The 11970-nt window shown below is 37.4% G+C and overlaps 3 protein-coding genes across 4 annotated transcripts; all 3 read left to right on the top strand.

Annotated features, from left to right (window-relative positions):
* Positions 1–33: 33 nt before the first annotated feature.
* Positions 34–2427, top strand: LOC149654751 (nanos homolog 2-like). The gene is made up of 2 exons (XM_089846385.1): positions 34–1347; positions 1872–2427. The coding sequence occupies exons 1-2, from the start codon at positions 1131–1133 to the stop codon at positions 2222–2224; spliced, it is 570 nt and encodes a 189-aa protein (XP_089702511.1). The 5' UTR covers positions 34–1130; the 3' UTR covers positions 2225–2427.
* A 4433-nt stretch (positions 2428–6860) lies between these two features.
* Positions 6861–8564, top strand: LOC149654752 (uncharacterized). 2 transcript variants are annotated; one of them, XM_089845223.1, is made up of 3 exons: positions 6861–7321; positions 8085–8191; positions 8290–8562. In XM_089845223.1, the coding sequence occupies exons 1-3, from the start codon at positions 7042–7044 to the stop codon at positions 8299–8301; spliced, it is 399 nt and encodes a 132-aa protein (XP_089701349.1). In that variant the 5' UTR covers positions 6861–7041; the 3' UTR covers positions 8302–8562. The 2 variants fall into 2 exon arrangements, with proteins under 2 accessions (XP_089701349.1, XP_089701348.1); XM_089845222.1 differs by having other exon boundaries at positions 8085–8564.
* Positions 8565–8635: 71 nt separating this feature from the next.
* Positions 8636–11909, top strand: LOC149654753 (peroxisomal N(1)-acetyl-spermine/spermidine oxidase). Its single transcript, XM_089846389.1, has 5 exons — positions 8636–8843; positions 8939–9099; positions 9159–10084; positions 10683–10803; positions 10908–11909. Exons 1-5 carry the CDS (start codon positions 8648–8650, stop codon positions 11100–11102), a joined length of 1599 nt encoding a protein of 532 aa, XP_089702515.1. The 5' UTR covers positions 8636–8647; the 3' UTR covers positions 11103–11909.
* The last annotated feature ends 61 nt before the right edge of the window (positions 11910–11970 follow it).

Below are 11970 nucleotides of genomic sequence, written 5' to 3' on the forward strand. Positions count from 1 at the left end.
CTATATGTTTATTGTAACTAGAGACCTTACTTTCTATTCACCGATTTTAGGGTACGTTTTTTAAAGGGGCTTCAAGAAACACAAATAAACTTTGTGATAGAATGAACTTTGACTCTCTACGGTATCCCATTAGAATGATATTCTCGGTTTCACTCGGCTCGAATTACATCATGTCATGAATTTAATTAAAACTCTCATGAATAAAAAATAGGCAATAAACTTGACCAAATATTGACTCGTTTGCAAAACCTTTAATCATAAGTTGATAAGATAAGTTCCATAAGTTTGCCAATGGTTACTGAGAGCTTGTCATGAAGTGAAGTAGATTAAACAATACATTGCTTTGTCCATTGCTAACCTCATAGATTCTCGTAAAGCAACGCCTGGTGAGGCGCTGTCAAAGCCTTAGTACAGACTAAGCAGGAAGATGGACTGTAAAACCGAGTGTAGTAAATTCTCGCTTGTCGTTCTTGAACTAGCTCGAGCTGTAAGTCTCTCAGAAGCATTACGAAGTATAGTTAGTGTCATACTTATGGAAGGAACATATCTTATAAACTTATGCTATTATTGATGGTTTGAATAAAATTCATGGCAGAAGGCAATACATTCATAGGTTAGTGCGAAGGGTGGTGGGATTAAGTTATATAGAGAAAGGTTTTTGGATTTTCCATCAGTAGAGTTGAATCAGTTCTCTTAAGAACCTGTTTTGATTATTTTACAAAATACTAATTAGCTATTATATTTAAACTTTGGAAGAAAATATTGTTTAAGGTACGCGATATATTTGACCAAAGTTTGCGCGCGCATTGGAATAGGAGGAAGACGTAAAACTAGGGTTAAGACTTTTGGTTAAGACGATGCTATAGAGGTCTAGGAACCAATCAGAATGCGGGTTTACACCGCCTCTCCAGATCTGCCCTGGAATCCTTGCCCCATCCTCTACGATGCCAAGGTCTTTCTTGAGCCTCCCCTACCATGGATGAAACCGCGGACCAGCTCCGTCCCTCTACCAAACATCGCTCTCTGAACCCCCAATAAAAAGGGAACCCCGATTCTCCTTCATTTATTCTCTAAATCCTTTGCTCTTCGGTCGGAGTAACTTTTGGGTTTTAGAAGAAAATTATAGAAACATGACTTCGGAGTCAAACTTACTCAGCTCTTTGTACTTAAATTTACCCGAAATTGGAACGTGTTTAAATATGAAGGTTCATGCCAGTCCACCGCTCTATTCTACGCCTGCAACAAATTGCAATGTTTTCTCCAATGTTCATTTAAATCCGAAGCCGATTTCCAACTCAAGAATAATTTCAAAATATCATGAACTTTTTCCAGAAAATCCTGATAAAGGTATGTTTATTCATAACTTTTTGAATTGACGAAGTCGGTTCTATCATAAGTTTATAAGTGATATGTTCCTTCCATAAGTATGACACTACCCATACAAGTTCGTAATACTAGAGACTTACATTGAAGTCCTACACTCGGTGGTTAATTTTGCAGTTAATCTTCCTCTTTAGTCTGTACTAAGCCTCATCAAGCGTCGCTTTACCTCGAATTTATGACCTACGTCACTTCGTGACAAGCTCTCAGTATAACCAGTGACAAACTTGTGGTGAACATATCTTATGAACTTATGGTTCTAGTTAAGCGATTTCAACTGACTTCTAGAATTGTTGAAATCAACAAAATTTTCGCTAAAATCACTTTCTGAAACTCTTCTGAATTCACTCAGTTGCGTGGCAAGAAACAATTTAATGTCGTGAATTATTATGATTTTAAAATCAAAGCTCGGTTTTAGAATTATTTTCACAATTAAGTTACTTATGAGGGGTGAAGGTTAATTTTTTTCAATTAATATCGTTCCAATATAGTATGGGAAGAGTTTGAAAACAATGGTAAAACGCTAGAATACGTCGAAGACCTCGAAATCACCGGAAGGCCCTTTAATTACGATAAAAAGAAACGCGAAAAAGCGCTGGCCAAACAACTTCCAAGTTTCTGCGTCTTTTGTAAGAACAACGAACGTCCAGCCAAGGAGTACGAAAATCACCGGACACGTGACCGATTCGGTAAATGCACTTGTCCAGTCTTAAGGGCTTATTTTTGCCCCATTTGCAAGAAAGTCGGAGGTGACGATGGACACACCAAGAGATATTGCCCTGAAAACAAACGTAGTAGTTGGGCTGGACGCTTGCTCGAGCTAAAACAGTGTAGGCCTACATAATTTTTTTGTTAAATTACATCTTGTATGTATATATTAATATTTTCATGTTTGTATTATTTTTTTACTCGTATTTTTGTATTTTGCCGCATTTTTAAACATAGTAAACAAATAAATAAATAAATATTCAGGTATTTTTGTAATATGACGCGTTTTAAACCTGTTGGTTAAGTTTAAACATTAAATATATCATCTAATTTCACAAAGTTGTTTGTTGTTAATTCTTTATAGACATGATTCACCCCTAATAGACCTTTTCTATGTAAAAAAGGGGGGTAGGCAACCCTAAGTATCGGGATCTTTGCCGCCTAGAGCGCAGGCGCCAAGAAGCGAGATGGAAGGCAAAGGTTTACCCTCTTGTTTACATCTAAATGGTCTATTAAGAATAGTTTTATTCAATTTCAAAGTTGTTAAAAAATGGTTGTTTCCATGCGGCTATATCATAGGGGTAGGGGTAGAGACTATATAGTGTTTAGGCCGGGACGATTTCTTGCCCCTTAGAATTCCCGGGCAACGTCAGGGTAGGTCGCCTTGTCAAATAGAGTCAGAACTCAGAAAATTCTGAAAAATTTATGGCTTTTTCTACTTGGACACTTTTTCCACGAGGGGCTAATCACTCTCCTATTCCACGATACAGTCACGTCTAATCATTTAGGTAGAGATTTTTAGTGACTGGCCCCTTTGATTACCCTCTAAAATGTTATTTTTAAGTACGACGTACCAATTGTAAAACTGTCGGACCATGCAGCTGCATGATCAAAGTCCAATTTTAGGGACTACCGGCACCCCGATCCCTTTATCCCTTAGTTTTATAGCCGTTTAATGCCATGGGTCCATTGGCCCAAGCCCAAAATTAGTCGATTATTTTATTAATATAAAGTTCAGCTAGCTAATTGGACCAATCAAACTATACTAGTCTTTTATCTCGGCAATTATCATATTGGCTCGAAAATTCCCTGGCAACACTGAGTCTGTGACTGAAAACACCGCAATCGACATTTTGGTGAAAATATCCTCGGAAAATATACAGGGTGTATTAAATTATAAGTCTGTAGTAAATTAAGCTTGGGGATGTTCTTTGGGTAATCAATTTTGAGTCGAAAATGTATAATTTCTATCTCCATTTTGTTTGTCCTATAAGGGACACTGTTTTCGAGTTATGATTTGATCGGAGTATTTTAGGGATGACCCCCTTAAATTTAATTAAGAAACTGATTTAGACAATGATTTATCATTAATTTAATTAAGGGGTCATCCCTAAAACACTCCATCAAATCATAAATCTCGAAAACAGTGTCCCTAAGGGTAAACAAAATGGAGATAGAAGTTACATAATTTTTGACTGAAAATAATTTTCCAAAGAACATCCAACTTAATTTATGTCAGGCTTATCAGAAACACCCTGTACACTTAAAAATACTAGCGCAGTAGTGGAAATTAAGTGGGTTTTTTTTTTAAAGGCAGGGCATGGCGGTTCAAGGGGTTAAACTTGGGAGTTCTTGATCTACATTCTACCTATTATCCTGGGATACGAAGGCGCCAGAGAGTCGGGGACTTACTGCTGGGTAAAAATAAAATCCAGCCAGAACTAAGCCCTTTTTGATTTTTTTGTATAGATTTTCATCAGTAAATACAACGAAGACCTGGGAACCAAATTGAAAGGCCAAGTTTCATCGAGCAAGTGCGAGTTATATATAGGATGCAGTTGAAAATCATAGATATATGTAATTCATCTATACAGAAATTATTCTGATGGCACCATATAGGAGTGAAGGCACTCGGCGTTGCCCGTCAGTCCGTCGGGACATTATTCCATAAAGAAGGGTTTTCAAATTTCTGGCCGCCATTTAAAAAGATGGCTACAAATCGAACCCGAAAGACCATTCAGCCCGTCTGTAGGTTAAAGGAAACCAGTGTACTAAATATTTGCGAAATCGGTTGAAATGCGCGGACTTTGTTGCATAGAGAAGACGTTTTTACATTTCTGGGCGCCATTTTTTAAGATGGCGGTGGATTGGAAAAATCTTTCTTAGTACGCGCCTACTACTTATGAGTAACGTTCCTGCAAATTTTCAGCCTTCTAGGGCAAGCGGTTTGGGTTGGGCGTTGATTATCAATCAGTCAGTCAGCACTTTTGATTTATATAGATATATAGTTAGTTGCTAAATTATATTTATTATGTCTATGCTTCTCTCCTGAGCTGTAAGCGTCTCTAATACAAAAGGTTGGATGGATTTTACAGCATACAAAACTCCGCTTTAACTCCCCAAGGAGATATATCTAAAATTTTGTCCATAACGTTTCCGTTTCTATAGAGGGTCTTGACAGTTGCACTTGTTTCCTAGAATTCGTGGGGGGCTAAACACTCTCTAAGATTTCTTGTACACCTGATTATTTTCGAGATACAAGTGTCAATCGTATGGTAGAACTTTAAAAGATTGTACAGTACAAGTCGGGTTAGGGTATTGCGTGCACCAATAAGTAGGTAGGTGTCCCCTCGGTTCTTAATTTCTTCCATAACGTGGGAAAGGTAAACAGTACCTTGGTCTCTCGCATCAAGATGTGAAATATTCTTGGGATGATTGAAATCTATTCTTTAGGTACAAAATCATACCATTTCCAAGAAATTCAGAGACACTTTTGTCAATGTTTTCATCTGGAAGCCATAGACTAATGGCACAGTGCTATTTTAAGGTTACATTCAAAGCAATAGCGCAACCATTAACCTATTGTGTGATTTTTTTGGGGTGGTAAAAGATGTAAGGAGAGCATTGAAGACTTTTCAGCCACCGTGCAGTCTGATTGTTACAATTTTAACAAAAATACACCGACCCAATTTTCAATTTTAGTGGTACCTATGTTAGGCTAAAGAAAATTGATGAGGACTTCTAAAACCTTTCAGGCACCAAAGTGCGTGTATGCTGCAGTCTGTGTCTGTTTGCGCCAATTTGACAAAATGTTTCACCGGGGTTCAATTTAAGCGGTGTCTTTGTTAGGGTATAAAAGAAAGTCAGGTACATATCCAGCCTTGACCTTAAAAAAAAAACAACATTTGGTTTCAATTTGAATCGTATCCAAGCCATGGATGGTATACAATTGTATTTAAGCAATTAGCGGCACGGATTAAGAGAACTATATAGGGTCAGAGTTGAATTTTTGGTCCTAAAAAGGTTTAAAATGTAAGCAGTCGCTTCCAAGAATTTTATGTGATAAGAAGCGCCTAAGAATCAGATGCTTCAAGTTGATATAGGTTCAATAAATATAAATTGGTGATAACCAATAACTATTTTGTTTTAATTTCGCTCCCTCAGTACTTTTACTTCAATTAATAAACGTTTATTATGAGCTTTACAGAGATATTTCTACCATAGGGAGGGAGTCACGTGGTTTTTGTTGGCAAAGGCGCTCACTTTATACTCTTTCCCATAGTAAACCGTTTACCAAAACAAGCCGGGCAATAAAACCCTATACAAATAGCAGCCCTTGTTATTTTTACCATCTTTTATATATATGAGAGGAAGCACGGCTGCCATTACCCTTTCTTATCTCTTTGTTACCAACCGTCTAGTTTTGTCAGTGCGCTAGAACTTTTCCCACGGTATTTATTTTAAAGTTATTTTAACTGTATTTTTTTAAAAAGGATTTATTTGAGTTAATTTTATAACAAAATAATCTTAGAATTAAGTTTTATTAAATATTATAAATTAATTTATCTTGCAGGCGAGGCGTGGATCAACCCTCAGCTGATTTAATCATGATTAGATTATTTATATCAATGCCAGGATGATCAAATCTGCTGTAGTTCCAATTAAAATATTTAGATATAGGCTGGTTCCGATCATGTTTACAAAGTTATGTTCCGATCATGTTTACAAAGTTATGTTCCGATCGTGTTTACAAAGTTACGTTCCGATCGTGTTTACAAAGTTATGTTCCGATCGTGTTTACAAAGTTACGTTCCGATCGTGTTTACAAAGTTATGTTCCGATCATGTTTACAAAGTTACGTTCCGATCGTGTTTACAAAGTTATGTTCCGATCTTGTTTACAAAGTTACGTTCCGATCATGTTTACAAAGTTACGTTCCGATCGTGTTTACAAAGTTACGTTCCGATCATGTTTACAAAGTTACGTTCCGATCGTGTTTACAAAGTTACGTTCCGATCATGTTTACAAAGTTACGTTCCGATCATGTTTACAAAGTTACGTTCTGATCGTGTTTACAAAGTTATGTTCCGATCATGTTTACAAAGTTATGTTCCGATCGTGTTTACAAAGTTATGTTCCGATCATGTTTACAAAGTTATGTTCCGACCGTGTTTACAAAGTTATGTTCCGATCGTGTTTACAAAGATTGTTTACGTCTCTTTGATTTGTTTACAAATCGTTTGTTTATATTGTTTACACGTCTTTATGTTAATATAACACCTTCCTTCGTGTCATAGAGTATATACTCTTTAAGCGACTTAGAAAATAAAGTACAGGGTCATCATCTGACCTTTTCTACGAATATTCGGACATGTATAAGTTGAAAGTGAACCTATAGTGACCTTAACCCTATGTTTATTGCGAGTATCCCCTTTTTTCTCATGGTTACTGACCAATCAGAAGCCTTTTACATCCATGGATGCAAAAGGCAGAGGCGTGGGAAAACATTATATTCTTCGTTTCCATCAAAATGCGAGTCTGCGCAGTAAGCGTTGAGTTTATATATATGATGGAATGGAATCATAATAATCATTTTCTCATAGAGCTGCTTCAGCTACGGAACTCTAAATATCTTTCCGCGCTTTTGCTAGTTTTTCTCTGTCAGTTTTAAGGATGTTGTTCTATTCGGATAACCCGAAAGTAGCCGTAGCATTAGAAAAAGAATTCAATCGATTGTTCCCTATTGTTAATGAAAATTCCACAAAATCGGGAAAAGTTAAGGGATTTCGCGACAATGCCCCCAGCGTTTACAACTGGCAAAATTTGGAAAAAAATTTAATCGAAATATGTTCCGACGAATTTGGCGACGAGCCCTGCAGCAGTGTTTCCAACTGGACCAAATTGGAAAAAGAATTAATCGATTTATGTTCCGACGAATCCAGCAGTAAATCATGTAAGTATAACGATGAAATGCCTATATAGGGAGCTAACAGTTCTGACCCTGAAACGTCACACCCTTCCATCTCTTACTGGAGTTTCATCCCCCCTAACGGTTGGAAACAGTATTCTACGCGCAAAAATGCCAACCAGTGGGGGGCTGCGTGACATGAGAGTCAGACTATCTCTTCCCTCTAGCCAGTTGTTAGCTCCCTATTCAAAGATCAGGGTACCTGCATGCGTGGTTTAGTCAGGGAATTCTAAAATAAAAGATCTAAAATATGAAGTAAAAGTCGGGAAATTTTAAAATTGCTTAGTCTCGGGGAATTTTTTTGCGTTTTGGTTCGGTAATTCCCCCTATTGTAGTGCCCGTTAGTATTAATAAGAGCATGTTATTAGTTAATTGTAAAGGCAACATTCTCATTTTTCTACAAATAAAAGTTTATTTAAAATTGGCCAGGGAATTTCGAAATGAGATAATAGATAGTTTACACACATGGAAGATTCATACCATTTACACCAGGAGGCCGGGCTACCTGGAGGACGTAAACTCGTCTGCTTTTGTCCTCCAGTTAGCCCAGCATCCTGGTGTAAATGGTATGGATCCTCCATGTGTGTAAACTGAGGTGTAAACTATCTATTGACTTTCAAATTAATAAAAATGAGAATAGTGTCGTGATTTCGTTCAATTTTCATCTATTCTGGGTTATTTTCGCTATATGAGACACTTTTAATTTCTTTGCAACTAAAGCCGAATCCACTCCTTTCTTTGGTCCTAGCTCGACATAATAAACGGAGCAAAATAAAAAAATCCCCTATTGAAGATGAACCAAAGATTCAGGGTAGAGCGATGACATACAAGGTTAGGACTTCTACTTCGGAACTTGTAAGTACCTTAAAAAATTAGTAATTAGGCCTAGTAGACGTATTATTATCACTATCACTAAGGTCCACAGTCTTAAAACGTGTCTTTGTTGAAAATAGCTGAGAGCCTAAATATGCCATAATACGGTTAATACCGACGGGGATACGGCCCCCACACTATAAATTATTGCCCTTTTACCCCTTGTACAAAGCTACCCCTGTTTTAAAATGAAAAATAAACATTTTGTTATTAAAATACGCAACTTTTCTCTTTTTTTCATACGTTTTTGTCGTTTAAATTTTGGCGCGTTACTATTTTCCCACGGTTTTGATTTGTTGTCTGCGCCATCTGTCGTACAAGATCTAACATTGAAGAAAAGGAATAACTAAATGTTGCATTAGGCGCCATCTATGGAAAAGATGGAGAACTAATTGAACGTTTTTGGGAGGGCGGGAATTGGGGAGCGCAAGCTAAAAAATGGCGGGTGTAGCAGACGATAGCGAGTCTTCTGGAGATGGAAATAAAGTGGGTAATATTTGTAAAATTTTAATTATTGGAGCTGGAATGAGTGGTATCGCGGCCGGCTTAAGATTAATGCAAAGGGGTGAGTTAGATTTTAAATTGTTAGAAGCGAGAAATCGTCTTGGAGGCCGAATTTCGTCCGTGCCTATGGGTGAGTTTGCTAAGCCTTGGCCATCAGTTGTCAAACTGAAGCCATGCCTTTGGGGAACTCCCTGCCGCTAATTGCTATTAAAACTAATGCCACAGGTGACCAGCGAGTTGAATTAGGTGCCGAGTGGATACACGGTGTTTTAGGTAACCCAATTTACGAAATAACATTGAAGCGTGGTTTGATTAAAGTAAACCGGGAACAAGAATGCCACACAGTTGTTGCAACAACGGAGCAAGGCAAAAGGGTGCCAATACAGGTAAGTTCTTTAACTTTCTTCGTAATTTTATCAGACAAATTAAAATTACGCGCATTTAGGTTGTAGAAGAAGTTTACAGCGCGTATTTTTGGTTCTGTAAACGTTGTGAGGAATACTTCCTGTTACGTTTACAACCCCCACCAGAAGCTAGGAACAGTGTTGGAAAACACTTAGAAATGGATATTTCATCATATTTGGAACAATTTTCTGGTGATGAGAAACATCTTCGTCGTATGATCTTCGACCATTTACTAAATCGCGAAACGTGTGTGACTGGATGTGCAAATATGAATGAAACAGGATTATCAGACTTTGGGAGTTACACCGAACTTCCGGGTGGAAATGTCACCATTCCTAGCTCTTATTACTCAGTTGTGGGATGTTTGGTCTCGGAATTACCCGAGGATTGTATCAGGAAACAGCACGAAGTGACCAAAATTTATTGGAACAGAGTTGACAGTCCAGCTGACACAATTAGTCACAGTTTGGACTATAATAGCAAAGATTCGGATTGTTATTCCGATGTTCCTGATGCCCAGGTTCAAGTAGTTTGCGCAAATGGGAAAGTATTTTACGCCCGTCACGTGATTGTAACTCTACCTTTGGGTGTGTTAAAAACCAAAGCCGTTGCTCTCTTTGAACCAAGTTTACCAGATTACAAACTAGATAGTGTTAAGAAGTTGTGTTTTGGTTCCGTTAACAAGATTTTTTTAGAGTTTGATAGACCTTTTTTGAATCCAAATATATCAGAGATAGTTACTTTATGGAACCAGGCTGAACCTAGTGCGGACATTAAGGAAAATTGGTTCCGGAAAATTTACTCATTTAGAAAAATTAGTGATACAATATTAGTCGCGTGGCTTTCCGGTGATGAAGCTGAATATGCAGAAACATTAAGTGAAGATGAAATAGGGGAAGTTTGCACCAATGCTTTAAGGAAGTTCTTAAGGGATCCTTATATACCATTACCATGCAGGGTTTTAAGGTAAGAAATGAAGCCGAGGCTTGGGAAATGAAGCCGAGGCTTAGGAAACAGAGCCAAGGCTTAAGAAATGAAGCCGAGGCTTAGGAAACAGAGCCAAGGCTTAAGAAATGAAGCCGAGGCTTAGGAAACAGAGCCAAGGCTTAAGAAATGAAGCCGAGGCTTAGGAAACAGAGCCAAGGCTTAAGAAATGAAGCCGAGGCTTAGGAAACAGAGCCAAGGCTTAAGAAATGAAGCCGAGGCTTAGGAAACAGAGCCAAGGCTTAAGAAATGAAGCCGAGGCTTAGGAAACAGAGCCAAGGCTTAAGAAATGAAGCCGAGGCTTAGGAAACAGAGCCAAGGCTTAAGAAATGAAACCAAAGCTTAAGAAATGGAGCCAAGGCTTAAGAATTGAAACCAAGGCTTAGGAAACAGAGCCGAGGCTTAGGAAACAGAGCCGAGGCTTTGGAAACAGAGCCAAGGCTTAAGAAATGAAGCCGAGGCTTAAGAAATGGAGCCAAGGCTTAAGAATTGAAACCAAAGCTTAAGAATTGAAACCAAGGCTTAGGAATTGAAACCAAGGCTTAAGAAATATTTATCATAATTATTTTTAATTTTTAAGGACAATGTGGCATCAAGACCCTTACACACAAGGGTCTTACACTTCTATTGGTTTGAGAGGATCTCAAAAAGATATTGAAATGTTGGAGAAACCAGTCTATGTCGACCCTTACCATCATAAAGTAAGGGTTCTTTTTTATTCCACCACAAAATGGTGGCCACCTATCGTCTGCTAATCTTACATAAGTCTAGACTCTAGAGTTTCAAAATTTCAATTTCTCAACAGCCTGTTTTATTATTTGCTGGTGAAGCTACTCATTCCACATTCTATTCCACCGTCCATGGAGCATATTTATCAGGCATTAAAGCAGCTGATATTTTGTTAGAAAAGGACGATGGAGAAGGAGGGGCTGTCAACAAGGAAGGAGAATTAAAAATTGGGGATCTGTCATCTTGGTTAAAAGGAATTGATCTTGATTAAGTAATTAATTACTCAACACTCACAGATGTTTTGATAAGAAAGTGTTGAGAGTTTATGACAAAAATTTCTATTCGTGCCTTTTTAATTGGCACATCTAAAGATAAGACAGCAGAATTTTTGGAAATATTTCATAATAACAACCATTTAGGCCATGAAAAAAAACTCCTATTAGATTTTTTAGTCGAAGAAGTAAGAAAAATAATCTTTACAGTTTATATACACTAATTATTAAGAAATCTTAATATTTAAGCCTTAAAAATGCAATTATATTATAATTAGCACAGTTATTAATTATTGTTATAAGATTGTCAGGAGTTTACTCAGGTTATTTTTTTGTTTGTTTGACTTTATTCTGTGATAATTAATTAATTTTTACAAAATGTTTATTTAGTTTTGTAAGCCTAATTAGTAATTATAGTACATTCCAACTAAAATTGGAACCAACTATAATAAGTACTTAATAGATGTTACGTTTTGTACCTATAAAAGCCTGTTTTGAGCTTATTTAAACTACTGAATAGCTTTCCCGCTTAAATTTTGAATTTATGCAGTTCATACATAGTCTTATATGTAGAAAGCGCTAATCTCATGAACAGATCTGAACTGAACTATTCAAGTGTCATAAAGCCGGCCCAGTGCGGGTGGTGCGGGCGCGCTCTCTCAGAAAGGCGGGAAATGGGTAAAGTGGCAGACGGCGCTTCTTTCGCGCTCATTCACAAAAGTCTCTTGACTCTTTTTTGTCAGAAAATTATTTACTAATTTTAAAGAAAGCGCAGCAATAAAGGTTTTTGTGGTTCCGTTATCTTATTTCTCATGGATTTTTCCGAGATAACGCGAGAAACAAAGTGGCGGGAGAGAGATACATCAT

This window comes from Phalangium opilio, unplaced genomic scaffold, assembly GCF_054372755.1.
Source record: "Phalangium opilio isolate 3A_F unplaced genomic scaffold, DU_Popi_V2 ptg000079l_1, whole genome shotgun sequence".
NCBI classification, from domain to species: Eukaryota; Metazoa; Arthropoda; class Arachnida; order Opiliones; family Phalangiidae; genus Phalangium; species Phalangium opilio.